Source organism: Bacillus rossius, assembly GCF_032445375.1.
Source record: "Bacillus rossius redtenbacheri isolate Brsri chromosome 9 unlocalized genomic scaffold, Brsri_v3 Brsri_v3_scf9_2, whole genome shotgun sequence".
NCBI lineage: Eukaryota > Metazoa > Arthropoda > Insecta > Phasmatodea > Bacillidae > Bacillus > Bacillus rossius.
This window is the reverse complement of record NW_026962013.1, coordinates 1,249,298-1,265,764: the sequence shown is the minus strand read 5'-3', so window position 1 is coordinate 1,265,764 and position 16,467 is coordinate 1,249,298. Positions and strand designations below refer to the sequence as shown.

At 42.8% G+C, this 16,467-nt stretch overlaps 1 protein-coding gene across 1 annotated transcript in view; it reads right to left on the bottom strand.

Moving 5' to 3' along the window:
- LOC134543217 (lachesin-like) overlaps positions 1-9,729 on the bottom strand; it is a 62,064-nt gene extending 52,335 nt beyond the window's left edge. The window contains exons 1-2 of the mRNA XM_063388119.1: positions 9,712-9,729; positions 8,074-8,212 (exon numbers count right to left, since the gene is read on the bottom strand). Of these exons, the coding sequence (XP_063244189.1) occupies positions 8,074-8,212; positions 9,712-9,729 (157 nt within the window). The remainder of the gene's footprint in view (positions 1-8,073; positions 8,213-9,711) is intronic.
- Positions 9,730-16,467: the final 6,738 nt, after the last annotated feature.

Below are 16,467 nucleotides of genomic sequence, written 5' to 3'. Positions count from 1 at the left end.
GATGTATGTGTGATTAGAGTCTAGGTCAGACTGTGAAACAACCGTAGCTATTGTGTATGGGCTACAGTGTATCGGAAATAATTTGGAACATTGAAAAATATTTAGAAAAAAAGCAATTATATCTTTGATTGTTGTAAAAATGTTATAAAACTAGCATGGTCTGTGCTCCCCAGGCATATTTCAAATCTCCACTCTCTGTGCTTATCCACAGGAAGAATTCTCGCGACTCTAATTTGAACGACAGACTGCATTAACTTGTACGTATTCAAGTCGGTATCATCTGCTCATTCATTGGTCGCCTTCGCATTCAACATCCTGGTCGGACAATACGTGATTCGGCGATACTTTTTAAAATGCCTGTAGCAGGTTTTAGTTTTCCAGGGAGATTCAAATGACACGTATTCCAATCACAAGGGTGTTTCAGGTGTACAAATATTTGCAGGCTAAAAGGTAGATAATGAAAGTAAAAACCCCTCACGGACCCAATTGCGAAGCGAAGCTGAACGAAGTGTAGATTTCGTCTCGGGTTGTGGGACGTGTGATAAGTAGAGACCGGAAAAATTCGCGGATTCATTTCGTGATAAGCTAAAATACAAATATGCATACCTTGTCGCTGTTTCTGCTACTGGTTTAATTTAAATCCTAGAAACTCTGGACCAGTTAGAAACCACATATATCAATCAAAGTAGTATCGAATCACGAGTCACCCGGTTGAGACGCTTCACAAGTCAGCAGCCAATGAACAAGCGACGTTTGCCCGAGCGTGCGGAGTATCTTGGGAGTCCATCCTGGAGGTCATTGAACCCGCGAATTTTTCCAGACCCTAGTGATAAGACGCGAACCCTTGCGATCAGGATAGGGAGCAGATCCTGCCCCCCCCCCTCGCGCAGGATTGTGATCCTGCGTCACCCGCGGGGCGTGGCTCCCACCCCCCCCCCCCTCCCCTCCTTGAGACGGTGAGGTTCTTATGTTATTAAAATTCTCGTCTCCTCGCGTTATGAAACATCGTTGTTTGGCGAAATGCTGTGCGGGAAGACGGAGACAGACAGACAGAGAGAGAGAAAGGGTTAAAGGGCGTGTGGATATTTTTTTTTTACAGTTTCTCTTGGCGCACCAGCCATTTCTTTTATTCTTCTCCGGAGATAGAGATAAAAGAGCTCGGGGTTGTGTTGGAGGCCTGCCAGGCCCTGGCGAGTCACTGACCTGCGGGCAGGCACCGACCCTCGCCTCGAGGCTCACACGTCGAGGGTCAGGCCCTGGCTGTGACGTCAGGGGATGTCTCCACCAAGAGCGGCTCCAGATATACCGGCAGTCCTCCCGAGCACGCATTGTTATATTGTAGGGTGTAGGGTGTATAACTTATAAATAACAGTGTTTGAGAACATAAACCTGTAAATATTCCCAGTCTATCTCCGACTTGCCCAGGCTGCTCCACTCTGGACCACTCAGAAGCGCGCAAGAGTCGCTGATCTGGAGGAAGCGAGTGCAGTGTTCGTGTTGTTGCTACAGAGATAGAAAGACCGTAAAAAAAGAGAAGATATTGGGTTCATCCGATCCTTTGCTGAGCAGTAACATAATAATTTCTAACCAACTCTCTGAGTAATAACCCAGAGTAAGATTCCCTGCTGCACTTCTAGCTGGATCCCGCCGCCGCTGGAAGGAAGTGGCTTGTATAGACGCGCCAGTGCGCACGACCCCGGCCATGCTGGCGTGAATGCGCCACTCAGTGTGAGTGGCTCTGCTTGGTGCCACGCGACCACGGAGTGGCGCGTGTCTGTTGGTGCTCGCAGAGACCTTAATGTGGTGCCTCCCATTTCAGGTCATGACTTTATATTTATATTAATCACTGGTAAACGTTTAAACTTTTTCAATTGTTTAACTTTCACGAAATTAAAAAAATATACAGCCCATACTTTTTGCATGTTTAGCTTTCAAAGTTACATTTTTAATTTTTTGGGGTTTTTCAAATAAGGAGAATTTAATTTATTGCAGAACTGAAACTTTTCAGGTTTAACTGCAATGCCGTTGGCGACTTCATGATATGGTTTGCACGTTTACCACAAAAACATCATTTCATGTTTCTTGACTGTCAAAATCGTAACAAATTTGAGAATTTTGAAATTCCAGGTATAATTAATTAATATTTTCTGAAATAAATTCAAACCATTTATTGGAGTAGCCAGTGGCATTGCAGTTAAACCTAAAAAGTTTCAGTTCTGCAATAAATTGAATTCTCCTTATTTGTACAATCCAAAAACGTTAAAAATGTAATTTCGGCAGCTAATTATACAAAAAGTATGGGATGTATATATTTTTCATTTCGTGAAAGTTAAACAATTGAAAAAGTCTACAAGCTTATCTGTAATTACTGTAAATATAAAATCTTGACCTGAAATGGGAGGCACGCCCTTAGTGTGGTGTTCTGCAACTGCAGCGCCTGCCAAGAAGCCTTCCTGGAGCCGCGCCAGGTCTCAGCTGCGGAGTCTGCGACTAGACACTTCTCTTGTTGAGGGTTTACTCTCAGTCCTCCACCATTTGTATTTTTCATTTTATTAAATTACTTGGTGTTTTTTGGTATTTTATTTTACATAGCATTCAAAATGGTTTTATAACAAAATGAAGGCTAGCTCATCTTAAATAAAGTTATTTGTGTGAACACTTCTTGTTTCACTCACATTTCTTAAATCATCATCCACAACATCGCATTACAAATCATTTGGGGGGAAAATCCGTCTCTCTTCGTCACTGTACTTTTATTTTCAAAGATATTAATTTGAAATTTGGTGCAACTTTAACATTAAAAAAACCTTCTTCTGTTTTTAAGAAACAAGATATTTTTTAAACGTGACTTTTTTATTATCCACAGTGTCCGGTAGTTTGGATTCGCAGAGGTGGTCACCCTAGTGACTGTTGCCTCGGGTGGCAGGCCTGGTTGGCTCCACCAATCAGGCCGGGACACCTGGTGCAGGGACCTCACCCCCACCCCCAGCCCCAGCCTACCCCACCACAACTCGGGCAGTTATAGGTAGTTCTTTATGACAGAGCTCTTTTACTTGTTGTTGTGTCTCGCCCTGCGGAAAACCAAAACGATGTCAAAATCATTCCACAGTCACTGCATCTTCCCTGGAGCGGGCCCGTACAGGATGCTGGACACGAGCGGTCTGCCCAGATATTAAAAAAAACTCTTATTTTAAACTAAACTGGCTCTAAATTCCCAACACGTAACCAAGGGAATACTGAATGATTGTGTGTGATGACAACATAATAAGAATTTTAATTGTATTATGTTTTTTTAAATTTAAAACCATATTTTATATGTTTTATTTTTGTATTTTGTTAAATTTAATTTTCTTATATTAAAAACATTTTACATAGTTTAAGTTCTTACTAAACGTGGATGTTAAATTTGTAGATGATCAATCAAATCAGTAATTTCTGTGATTTGTAGTTTGATATAACGTAATTTTATTTTTGCTTCCTAGATATAACTTATTATGCGTTGTTCACGCCTCATGGTTCAGTGTAAGAAAAGGCGTACACGTCACACTGAAGTCTAAATAAATTAATAAAATAATCACAGAACGTTATTTCCGACATGTAAAACGTCCCGCAAGGGGTCTCAACTCGTGTATATCGTGTACATAAGGGAAGCTGGGATGCTGTGCGGGCAGCAGTGACGCCGGCCTGGGACGAGGGGGGAGGGAGGGGGGCAGCGTCTCCCCGCGCGGCTAAGCGAGGCGGACGGCCAGACGCACTGCCGGCGCATGGACGCCGCCTGGCGCCGGATTAGCGCCGTCGCTCCAACGGCCAAGTAATGAAAACAACGACGCTTTTAATGCGCTCCCTCCCCGCCCCATCTCCCCCCACACCCCCTCCACTGTCCAGCTAAGCGCGAGGGCTGGGCTGCTTATCGACACAGACCCCGCTAGCTCGGGAAGCCTACTTTTCACTCGTCCGTCTGGACATACCCGAATACTCGCGTTGGCAAGCCTTCTTCCAACAGACGAGAGAGCCAAACGCACGATCGTGCATCTTCGGTTTCTTTTTGTTCATTGTAAATAAATATACAACTCATGATAACTAATGGTCAATTAGGTTAGGTTAGCTACATTATAAATACTTTAAAACATTGTGGACTGTTGATTTGGTTAGGATAGCTACACTAAAGATACTGTGAAATCATGTAAACGGTTTCCCCCAAATAAATACACATGTTGTGGTACGGGAAAAAAAAACGCGAGCATGAACTTCGGGGAACTTCGGGTTTGGCTCTCTCGTCTGTGAAAAGAAGGCTTGCCAACGTGAGTATTCGGGTATGTCCAGAAGGACGAGTGAATCGTAGGCTTCCCCGCTAGCTCCGCGCTTGGAAATGTTTGAAAGGCTTCGCGAAATTTTTTTTTTTTTTTTTTTTAGGGACTATCGAATGCATGACACCAGACACTTAAACTGCTTTCTCGACGGACTCTTCAACATGCTGTGACAAGAACCCAAGAACGACGAGACTGTATTCAAATGACGCAAACACCCGCAATACGGCCGGAAGGTGAACTGTGGCACAGCAGACTCGTTTGTTCACACGAGTGGAGCTCATCCTGTTGCAAGCAAACAACTCGAATTGTGCCGGTATCCGTTTGACAAGTGCTGGTCTCTGTTTGACAAGTGCCTGTCTTTATTTGATAATTGCCGGTCTCTGTTTGCCAAGTGCCGGACTCTGTTTGCCAAGTGCCGGACTCTGTTTGACAAGTGCTGGTCTCTGTTTGACAAGTGCCGGTCTCTGTTTGACAAGTGCTGGTCTATTTTTGACAAATGCTGGTCTATGTTTGACAAGTGCCGGTCTCTGTTTGAAAAGTGCTAGTCTCTGTTTGAAAAGTGCTAGTCTCTGTTTGAAAAGTGCCGGTCTCTGTTTGACAAGTGCTGGTCTATGTTTGACAAGTGCTGGTCTATGTTTGACAAGTGCCGGTGTTTGTTTGAAAAGTGCCGTTTAACTTATATTTTTTAATTCTAGCCTGAACTTCCAGTATTTTATAGCGAAAGCGAAAAATACTTGACAAAAAAGCTAAACCCCAACTTCGGACCTGATTTTTGACAAGTAATTTTATTAAAATACTGCCCATCTTATATAAATGTTTTAAACTTTTTTTTTTAGAACGTTGGTTCGCGCCATCCACCACAGATGGCAGCACCGTGGTTACACATTTCTGTCCCATGCGACTTCCGTTCCATTCACGAAATGACTCGCACCAAATACCGCATACCGAGAGCTAAGATGTTACACATAAAAAACGACAATTTTATTTATAATGAAGGCTACATACAAACGGTTAAATTGACACTTTTAGCAGCAAGAAAAAAATGCTGGAAGTTCAGGCTTGAGTTTAAAAAAATAAATCAATATTTAAAGTTTTTAAAACCAAATAATAAACATATATTTTTATTTTAAAAAAGATATTTAAAAACCATTAAATGTAGTTATATTAAAAATTAAATTGAATTAATGGGCAAAATTTCTAAATAACAAAATGAAAATCATTTTCTAAAACACTCCCTTGAGGGGTGTTCAACCTAACAGCCCATTAGGGTGTGTGGAACCTACTCTGATTCGGCATCAGTTGAGCTTAATTAGAGGCGTTTGGGGTTTAGCCAGCTGATACAAGAACTTTCCGAAATTTTCCTGTATAGAAATCTGTTTTATCTTTCAGGACAATAATAGCGTTATAATATTGCCAACGACTAAAAAATATCCGTTTCTTTTAAGGGTACTTATATGTACTAAAGTGCATGTCCCATGATGGTTGAAAGTAATTTGCAAAGTACATTATAAGTTAAGTATTTGCATAAATATTTCTAATACTTTCATTTGCATTATTAAAATATGGCAATGGAATAAAGTGCCCCCGAATGCCTGACAATCCGGCTCCAGGAATTCGAGTGATAACTTATTTTTTTATCATTCCAAAGTGCAGGGTATTTAGCCGCTTCGCACGCCATCATTTCAGCCTGCTACCTACACTGGTTGAAAGGGTGCAGTTTAGCCCCCTGCGTGGTACACGACCCTCACTACTGCGCTGCTTAGCGTGTGTCTGGAGTATTTCCCGCAGGCGCCCCCGCTGCCAGAGCACTGATCGATTCAATTTCCTGAGCGGCTTGGAGTACCTGGTTCCCGGCATGCACCGCGTGAAGCAGTGAGACTGTTTTGGCATGACCTGCCTCACTGGCAGGCCTGCACAGCGCGACCTCCTCTAGTGGCGACGCAAATAGCAGTGCGACTTTGTAAGTTACTTTGCGGCGGGTTCCAAAGTAACAAGTTCGGTTTATCGCAAATATTCTGTTGAAAACTTAAATATGCTTAAATTATTTTGACTGAAACAGTTTCAGATTCATTTAACACAACCAGTATTCTAACTGGCCCCTGTAATTTTCTAATGTTTTACCGTTTATTTAATGCATTATTATATAAAACAGCAAAAGTTGAAACTCTCTTTAGTTGACTTTAAAGTGGTCGACAAAATATTATCAATATATGTTTATCTTGTAAGCGTAATTTATTTCACTGATGAAAAATATTATAAACAATTTAATTTTATGCGACTAAAACGCGTAGTTGTTTTGTTGATCCAAAAAAATATATATCTGTTTGAAAATCTTATTTCGCGAAACAGTAAAAAAATATAAAAACTTAAATTAAATTTGTTTGCATGAACAGGATGCATGTGATACAAATTAAATTCAGTTTGGGTGGAACAATATTTTCACTCAACAAAATATTACTTTTATGTGTGTCTTGTGATGCACAAATATATGTCTTCTTTGTTATTAAAAAAGGGGGGTGCGTGTACCTATGTACGCGCGTTAGAAGTTATATTTACTGGGCGTGATAACAAACTAGTATTAATTTTTCATGTAAATAATTAATAGGAACAAAATAATAGAAGAACTGGAGTGATATTATGAATACTGTTGGTAAAACATAAATTCAATCAAATAAAACATTTAATAAAATACTCAGTATTCAATATTAATATAAAAATGTGTATAAAATTAGTAATTTCATTTAGTAAAAGTATTGAGAAAATTTTTAGTTAATAATTAAAATCAAAAATACGTTGTATATATATTGTAATTAATTTTAGATTATTTTTAAATATTGATGTAATAATTTATAATGCAAATGAATTAAACATACGGGAAAATAACCTCACTTATATAAATACAATTTATATTAGTTATATTCACAATAAAAAAACGTATTAAGTTATATGCGCCAGTATTCAATATCAATCACTTAAGTATATGCTATAATAGCAGACATAAAAATTTTATTTGCATATAGTCATAGTTTATCCTGTCAATTTTGATGAATGCTGAGGCCTAACGTAAAAATTCATTCTCGTAATTTTTTTTATAACGCGCCAAACAAACATAACCTGAACTGACTTATATAAATACACTTGAAAAAGTTTATAAACACAATTTCTATCAGTAAAATTCACCAAATAATTTTTTTTATAATGTATGGACCATTATTCAATATGAATCATTAAATTATATGATTTAAAAGAAAAAAAAGTATGTTGCGCGTGCATCGTGAACACTCACTCTCACAATATTTTTTTTTCAAAACGTACCTTAAGAAATTTATCTTTAAAAAATGACTATGCATGTGACAACACACGGGAACAAGAATATAAAAAGTAGGTCAAAGTGCGCCGACCCTTCGCGCCGGAGCCCCGCAGTAGGCGCCGGCTCCCACGGGACATCCCGCCGGAGCTCCGCGGTAGGCACCTGCCCGCCTGCCGTCGCGTGCCGCGCGCGATCTCGCGCCGCGCGGGAAACGAGGCGAAATTTAATTTTACCAGGTTGGCGTGAGAACAAGGTGTTGGCAGCATTGATTGGCGACCATTTCCTCCCCTCGCTTCCGATACAACTTGAACTCGTAGCCATCCCCCCACCCCACACACTTCTCGTTAGTGATCCACCGCCATGGTCGGCGGGGTGGGGGAACTAATGGTGTTTACATGTAGCTAAGGGTGTTCCCCCGCCCTCCCCGCAGCACCGAGCGAAAACCCGCGTCACTTTCTCCATCGCTCGTTCGTCTTCCCTCTCCGCCCGCCACTTGCAGTGAATTAATTAGCGCCTCGCAGCGAGCCACGCCACGACTTGCCGTCAGCCGAGCGCGCGGCTCCGACTCCAGTGAAGCAGCGACCCGCAGATCCTGCCAGGCGCCGGACCGACAGTGTTTCACTGACTCAGCTCAATTCAATCCTGTCGACGTGGCTTAGCTTCTTATTTTCAAGAACACATTTCTATTTAACTTAAAAATTTCTGTGTTCATTGATTTAAAAAAATGGGGGGTTTACGGACGATAATTTTACGTGATAGTGTCATAACAAAACATTGATGAAAAATTGCATACTTTTTTTAATTTTCAAATATTATTTACAGTTTTTGCAAATTTAATTTAAATGATTTGTTTAAATGTAATCACGAACAATTAGTTATAGAAATAAACTGAAATCAAATCAATGTCAATAAATTGTTAATTTTAAATGACAAAATTGGACAAATAATTTAAAAAAAAATTAAATTGCTGCTTTTAAAAAGCTACGCCTTAACCTGTTTGAATGTTATAGAAGATTTTTCTCGCACGGTGGTTGGGCCGGTTTTTGCACGCTCGGCTCAGGCGGAACGTGGCAATGAGTAATGCTTTTTCCGTGCGTGCAGCCGGCGTTCATCGATTTATAAGACGTTATCACGTCCAAAAACATTTAGCGTCGCTGTAGTGTGAACAATGAACAGAGGAATGCTAGTTGTCGCTTGTCCTCCGCGCGCAGACGATGGCGGGGCAGCGGTCCCCGGGGGGCGTATCCCGCGCTGGGAAGCGTGGCGGACGTTGCCCCCTCTAGAGGACCTCGAGGTAGAGCATTGGAGCTCCGCCCAAGCCTCGTGCTCTGTATGAGCTGCTACTGCGGATAGTAATACTTCACTAAACACTACCACAGCTACTGCTTTGTTTCATTCAGTTCCAAGAAGACGTTTTCAAAGTTTTCCAGTGAAACACCACTGATTTTTCGGTATTTTTTTTTTAAACTTTTTAATACTTAAGTGCAGATCAAGAGAAATTTTACAACCACAATTTCGTCGTTACCAACTTGGTTTTCTAACTGAAAGTCAACAGTCAGATTAAATTTCAGCCACTCTTAGTAACAGCGTATTTTACTTGAAAGACTACAAATTCTGTTAATGCGTCAAAACCGCCCAAGAACTGGTAATCGTTGGATGTATTGGAGAGCATAATATTTTCCAGACCGATTTCAAAGTTTTGAAGGGCGACATGTGTGCTGTCGGCGGAACACGTAGACAATGACTCATCCGAGAGCAGCGGGAAAGTGCACCAATGAAAGAGGGGGAGGGGGAATAACGAATTAAGCAGAGGGACGACTGTAAGACACGTTACAGGAATTCGGTCGCCACGTTTTGTGGACTCCCATACTGTGAATCTGTATCGCGTGTTTTAATTTGAAGTTGAAAACAAAACACAGATGGCAGGAGCACTCGATGACATATCTGCATCGTAGTACACGTGCGTACTTCTGTACTTGCATACTTCTGTACCCGCACACTAGTCCGACTGTGAAGTCTCCTCAACCTCTCGACCTAGCCGTGCGCTCGCCAGCAACATGCCGCGATTGGAAATATGGCGAATCTATTTACCTTGTTCTCGGAACCCATGTTGGGCACTGGTTAACAGTGTCTGGCATGTTAAAGACCCATCTTTTTTCCTAACCAGGACCACACCGCAACGGGATCATATGCCTGGGGGAGTATTGATGAATTATGAGGTGTGAACCTAAGTTACATGTGAAGTTGCACTTGTAACACAGCGTAGCAACTGACACTGCGACATCCCCCCCCCCCCCAAGTAGCGATCAATGTCGTCATTGTTACCAACCTGCCGGGCGCGTCTCCCCGGTGTTATCGACAGCCTCGCGGGCTGTGATGGCGCAGATCCATCACCCGCGAAGATAGCGCCTTCTTCTCTCGTCCCCCCTGCCCCGCCCCCCTGCCCCCACAGGATCCAGGCGAGGGAAGAACAATACTGCGCGAGGGAGTGTGTGTGGAATTATTGATGGAACTGCCATACTCGGTCGGGGCATTTATTAATCAGGAGGAGCACTCAGCCCTGGGGCCAAGGTGCAGGGGGGCCGGGGTGTAATGGCGGTGCCTCGTAGGGACCCTAATCGAGTTCCCCTCCCGCCCTCCGGCCCTTGTCGCAGCCACTCCGGAGACATGGACCACGTCTGGGCGACCTCCGACACGCGCCGGGTGATCGCCACCTGGCCCCTCCCCCCCTGCCCCTCTACCACCTGGCCCCTCCCCCCCTGCCCCTCTACCACCTCTCTACCGGGTGCCACAACTGCTGACTCTCTACAGGGTGCCCGATAAGATCCGCTCGGGCACGCAGATGCACCCGAATTCAAGGGAAAAAAATTAATATTAAAAATATTTGGTTGTCTGTAAATTCGGTTTACGGACGATAGTTTAACGTGACAACGTCATAACAAAACTTTGATGAAATGATTGCACGCTTTTATGAATAAATTTGAATAATTTTAATTTTAATAATAACAGAATAAATACTTGAAATTATACTAGTAATCAGATTATTTTTAAAATGCAAGAATAATTAACCTTTATTAACCTTTATTGCCGAAATTTTTGTTGTAATAAGCAATGAAAACCACATTAACTTTTCACTTCACTTTATAAACAGTCGACGAAACAGTTCACGTGTAGATGTAAGTTGTGTGCTGCCGCTGTCTTTCTTCTCCTCGGACGCATAGGCCAATCGAGTGGAAGAGAGAGAGATGCGGCGCAAGCGTACAATGAGCGTAACGGGACACAGCGTAACGTGACACAGCGTAACGGAACCATTAGCGTAACGGGACACCGCGTAACGGAACAATGTGCGTAACGGGACACTTTTTCGTGCGTGCAGCTGGCGTTCATCGATTTATTAGATGTTGTCACGTCAAAAAAATATCGAACAATATTCGCTTTGAATGGAAAACCAAATAGGATAGAAAACAATATTTGCCCTGGCCGTAACGCACTAACACTAAACTTCATCTCTGCCTTTCAGAAAACCGCCTCGGCTACGCTGTATTCATGAGGATCTCTGGAGAACCGCAGGATCAAGTAGGCGGGCGACATCGGAATAAGGAATATTACTCATTGAAAACAAGTCTCGGCTACACTATTAAAGTACAACACAAATTTTAAGTTGGCACATTTATATTACAGGTAGTATTAACAATAATTTTACACCAACCTTTGACCTGCAAATGCCAATTTTTCTCATGTGGCTGGAATAGTAGTATTCAACTTTCATGTTATTCTATAAGCGATGAAGAAAAGAATGGTTTCAATAACCAGCTGAATTCCTAACACCTGGATTCCTAACACAAGGGTTCCTAACCTAACTCTACGATAAGACCAGAGACAAGCAAAAAAATACTCTTGCACAATAGCATGTAAGAAAATCTATTAAATATTTTGCAGGCAGTATTCAACAAAGTTTCAGCTAATGGTCAGTTTTCTTATTATTTAATTCGTGAATCCACATTGGTCACCAAATTCTTTAAATTAATAGAGTTGTTCCAATTGGGACTTCAAATACTTTAAATAGATGCATTTTTATGCGCCACTTTGCGGTGATAAATTCTCTATGAGATGCTCCCAGTTGGGCTTACACTGTATTTATACCATTGCCCTATTTGTGACGACCGGTTAATGTAAGTTACTTATTGACTTAAATACTGTGTTAAGACATGGCTCATTTGCGAAGTCACTTTCCTTCGGTTTAACTGCTTCTAAGGCGTGTGTCAGAAATCGAAAACAACAGCAAATGAAAAAAATATATATATATTTTTCTTATTTGCAGAGAAGTGTGAAGTTAGTCTAATAGCACTGAAACAATTACTTGTACCATTCCCTTTCTATTCAAACCATGGTCCAATCAACAAAGACCGGGAAATTTCGCATAGTCATTTGGTACCTGGCTGAAATAGACAGTCATATTTTTACTAGTACAACAATTCAACAATTTTCACTGAACTGACTGATTTATTTGTGAGGAGCCAACTGCTTTTGCGGATTAGTTGCACATTATCATGCAACTTCATTGCAAAGTAGTCATCACAGGCTCAGAAATGTAAATGCCATGTTCAAAGAGCTTTGTTCAAATCAGCCAACGAATATACTCTGGCCTCTGCCAGCAATCAAAGTAATGTTAAAGTATTTAGGGACTAGAAACTTTCAAAAGTCTAATGACCTGTCAGTTGGACTCTACGACCGCTCACATACCCCGGGGAATGTCGGATGTTCGTCGACTGATAACTATTGTGGGACGTCTCAGCTGTGCTCTTCAGTTGATGGTGGTACTCTAGAAGAAACATTCGGGCTAGTCATAAAAGCTGCCCTAACGTTTGTGTGTTAGCATTTTAGCCCAGCGCGAAGTTAAAATAGTTTTTTTTTGTGCCGTTGTAGCGGCAAGAGCTCGCGCGACAAGAGTCCCCGATCACCAAATGTTAGAGACCTGGAAAATTCGTGGATTAATTTCTTGTTATGCTAAAAATTCAAATAATTATACCTTAGCGCTGCTTCTGCCATTGGTTCGCTGTTAATCTGGAGGACTGAGGGCCAATTAGAGACCCTCACTCGTAGAAGTGTCGAATCACAGACCACCCAGTCGAGACGACTCACAAGTCAGCAGCCAATGAACAGGTGGCATTTGCCCCGAGTGTGGAGAGGATATTGGAGTCTATCCTGGAGGTCATTGACCCCGCGAATTTTTCCGGTCTCTACAAAATGCATTAATTACAGAAATTCCTGACAAGTTATGGCGGTTTCCTGGGAAGCGGACAGCAGTTGCGGTGCTGACAGGGAGTGGTCGCGCAGCTGGGGGCGGGGAAGGGAAGAATGAGGCCGCAGTCAGATGGGGCAGATCCCGCCGAGAGCTCGCTGAGGTTAATCGAATGGGGTGAAACTTTGCTTCGCCCGGAGAGGCGTCGGCGAGGCCGGGGCAAGTTCTGGACCAGCCCGCAGCCCGGGGCGCCACGTGTGCTGTTTCCCAGCGCGCCGCCCCTCGTGGTCCGTGCCCCCCCCCCCCCCCCTGCAGCTGCCCGCCTGTCCGACGAGAACATGCACCGACATGATCACCAGCATTTTTTATCGACGTGATAACGTCTTATAAATCGATGACCGCCGGCTGCCACGCACGAAAAAATTGTCACGTTCCGCCTGAGCCTATAGCGTGCGAGAACCGGCCGACCACCGTGCGAGAAAATCCTTCCATAATATCAAACAGGTTAAGGCGGGGCTTTTAAAACTAATTGTTCGTGATTATATTCAAACAAATTATTTAAAATTAAATTTGAAAAAAAAACTGTAAATAATATTTGAAAATTAAAAAAAGTATGCAATTTTTCATCAATGTTTTCTTATGACGTTATCACGTAAAATTATCGTCCGTAAACCGACTATACAGACAAACCATTTTTTTTTTATCTAGACGTCTTGGAAAGGAAGTATGAATAAAATTGGACCAAGCACCAAACAAGATCAAGACACAAGAACAGGGATGTAAGCAACGACAAGAATAAGAACCCAGATGGAAAAACAGGATGAATAAGGCCACAAGAGACTCAGATGCACAACCGCTAGTATCCCCTAACTGGGATCAGATCTCGGTGGTATGTCAGGATCTGCCAATCTGCCCGCAAGCTTCGATTACTTCTTCTCTTCCCACTCGCATTTCGCATATTCATTGGGAAGAAAATCACACTTGGAGCACACATACTGACTGCTTCACGTCGCTGGTCTTGACACGCCCTTGACGGCCTGAGCCAACAACAACCCAGCCAGATGACGTGGTATCGTCGTGCGAGAGGAATGGAAATTCCGGGCCAAAGAATAGAAACGTCAAGGTTTTCCAAGACAAGTCATTCACACGCTCGTCTCGACCATCGCGACCAATGCAACGGTCAGGGAGGAACATGGATGTTCAACCAGAGATTTCAATGGGGAGGGGCTACATCCTGTTGCCAAATAAAGTTTACAGGTTCACCCTCTGCTCATTGGAGAAAGAGTAAGAAAGCATTACTCGCGTATGCGCCTATCTGAAACTGTTTTGAGTTCCTACTTACCTGAGACTTTGGACTGAAACTCTACAGCGGCTCACAGTTGACACTATTGAAGTGTATAACTGGGACGTTGTTGCGTGGACGTGCTGACCGTGAGACAGGCGGCATGCTTGCAGGAGGCGGCGTGCTTGCAGGAGGCGGTGTGCTTGCAGGAGGAAGGAAAGCGCGGCCAGGCACACGGGAACCAGGGCGGTGGCTGCTGGCGTGAATCACCAGAGGGAATGCGGGCGACGCGGCAGCGGCCAGCCCCCTGTAGGAGGAGGGGGGGAGGGGGAGGGGGAGGGTGTAAATCAGGGCCGTGTCCGCTCCAAGAACCTCCCCAAGTCAAGATGTGGGCAAACCGCCCGCAGGACTCCCCCCCCCCCCCCACCTTCTCTGCGCTCCTTCACTGCGCGGGCATTCTTCGCACTGCTTCACTACCCCCTCCTCACACCCCCTCACCCGGCCGGCGACTGCCCGATGAAGGCCAGTGTTGGCGGCTGCCATCCCGCCATTATCCTCCATCTCCTTGGTATTATCCCTGATGTGCGTGTCCTGGGATTTAGTTTCTTTGTTTTTGTTCTTCATGTCCCTTGCCTGCCTTATAGTCTTCCGGGGGCTTATGGTACACGAGGTGTCTGCATATATTGAACTTTATTTATATTAACACGTTACTTGTGTTTATATATATATAATATTGATTTTAATACTTTCATATATTGAGTAAATATTATTAGCACACCATTTGATTACAAACGCTATTATAAAATGTTTTTCGTTGATCAATGATACGGTTAAAATCCAGTAAAATCGTGTAATATATGGCCATGTGTAGGTGCGAATAACCACCTGCCTCTCGCAAGTACAGTCAGAGAGGGTTGTCTCTCGCCACCTGTGAGTCAGCCACCAGCCGTGTGAAGCCGTGTGAAGCCGTGTGAAGCCGTGTGAAGCCGTGTGAAGTCGCAGTTACAACAGTCCGTCAGTGCGTGAAAATCTTTTATAATATCAAACAGGTTAAGGGGGTCTTTTTAACTAATTGTTTAATTGTTCGTGATTATATTTGAACAAATTAATTTAATTAAATTTGCAAAAACTGTAAATAATATTTGAAAATTAAAAAGTATGCAATTCTTCATAAATGTTTTCTTATGACGTTATCGCGTAAAATTATCGTCCGTAAACCGACTTTACAGAAATCCCCTTTTTTTAAAAAATTTTATTATTTGATTTAAGCAACCGACAAATATTTTGGTGGGCGTTTAAAATTCTTTCCTACTCCACTCGAGAAATCACATGAATTTAATAGCCGCGTTAAATTCATGTTTCAGTAATTGCCTTGAAGTAGTGGGTGTTTATTCAGCCAGCGAGGCGGAAGGGTGTTGGATTGAAAGCAGTGAGCCGCCGCCAGCGGCGCTGCTCTGGTCCAGGGTCCAGGGAGGCTGGGGACGGCACTGGGCCGCAGATAGTCGCATCCTCCCCGCTGGAGCAAGGGTGGGGGTAGGGAGAGCGAGAGAGCGCGGAGCCCCTTATCGCCGCCTGAATCGCCGCCACCGGCAGCGCAGCGCGGGCGAGCTGGCGGCGTGCCACTCCTACTGCGAGGCGGGAAGCCTGACTCGCAGGCGCGGCCCCTGCCAGCCCCCTCCAAGCGCTATCAGTTTTATTGCCTCGTTAGAGAAAAAATACTTTGTGTCTGAAAGCCCCGCATCCCAAATGTCCGTAATGCTGTAACTTGGACACTAGCGTAAAGTAGATTCCTTACGGTTTAAGGAGGAAGGACCCTAGCGTCAAGTAGAGTTGTTGCGGGTTTCAAGGATGAAGGACACTAGCATAAAGTATAGTTGTTACAGTTTAAGGAGGAATGACACGAATTGAAAGACACCATATCGCATTAAATTTTTTATAGTTAAGTATTACAAATCTGTGTTCTTTGGTACACCAGGTTGCAGTAAGGTAGCGTTTAACCACAGTATTTTTTTTTTCAGTTGTATTCATTCTGAAATTGCATTCAATACTAAGTGTCAATGGCTTCACAGGGTAAACTATTTGTGCCAGTGAGTATTAAGATAATTCATTTCATTAAATAATTATTTTTCTTTAATTAAGATTTTTAATTAAAAATCAGAAAATAATTTTGACAAAAATTTTGATAATAACATGGAGTTTTTCGGTTTATACAGCTCCCATTAAGGCAATTTAAGACATTTCTTTCCTAAAGATAGGAATAATTCGAAATTCAGTTTCATAAGTGGCTACATTTCAAGAAATTGTTATTCTATACTACTTTACT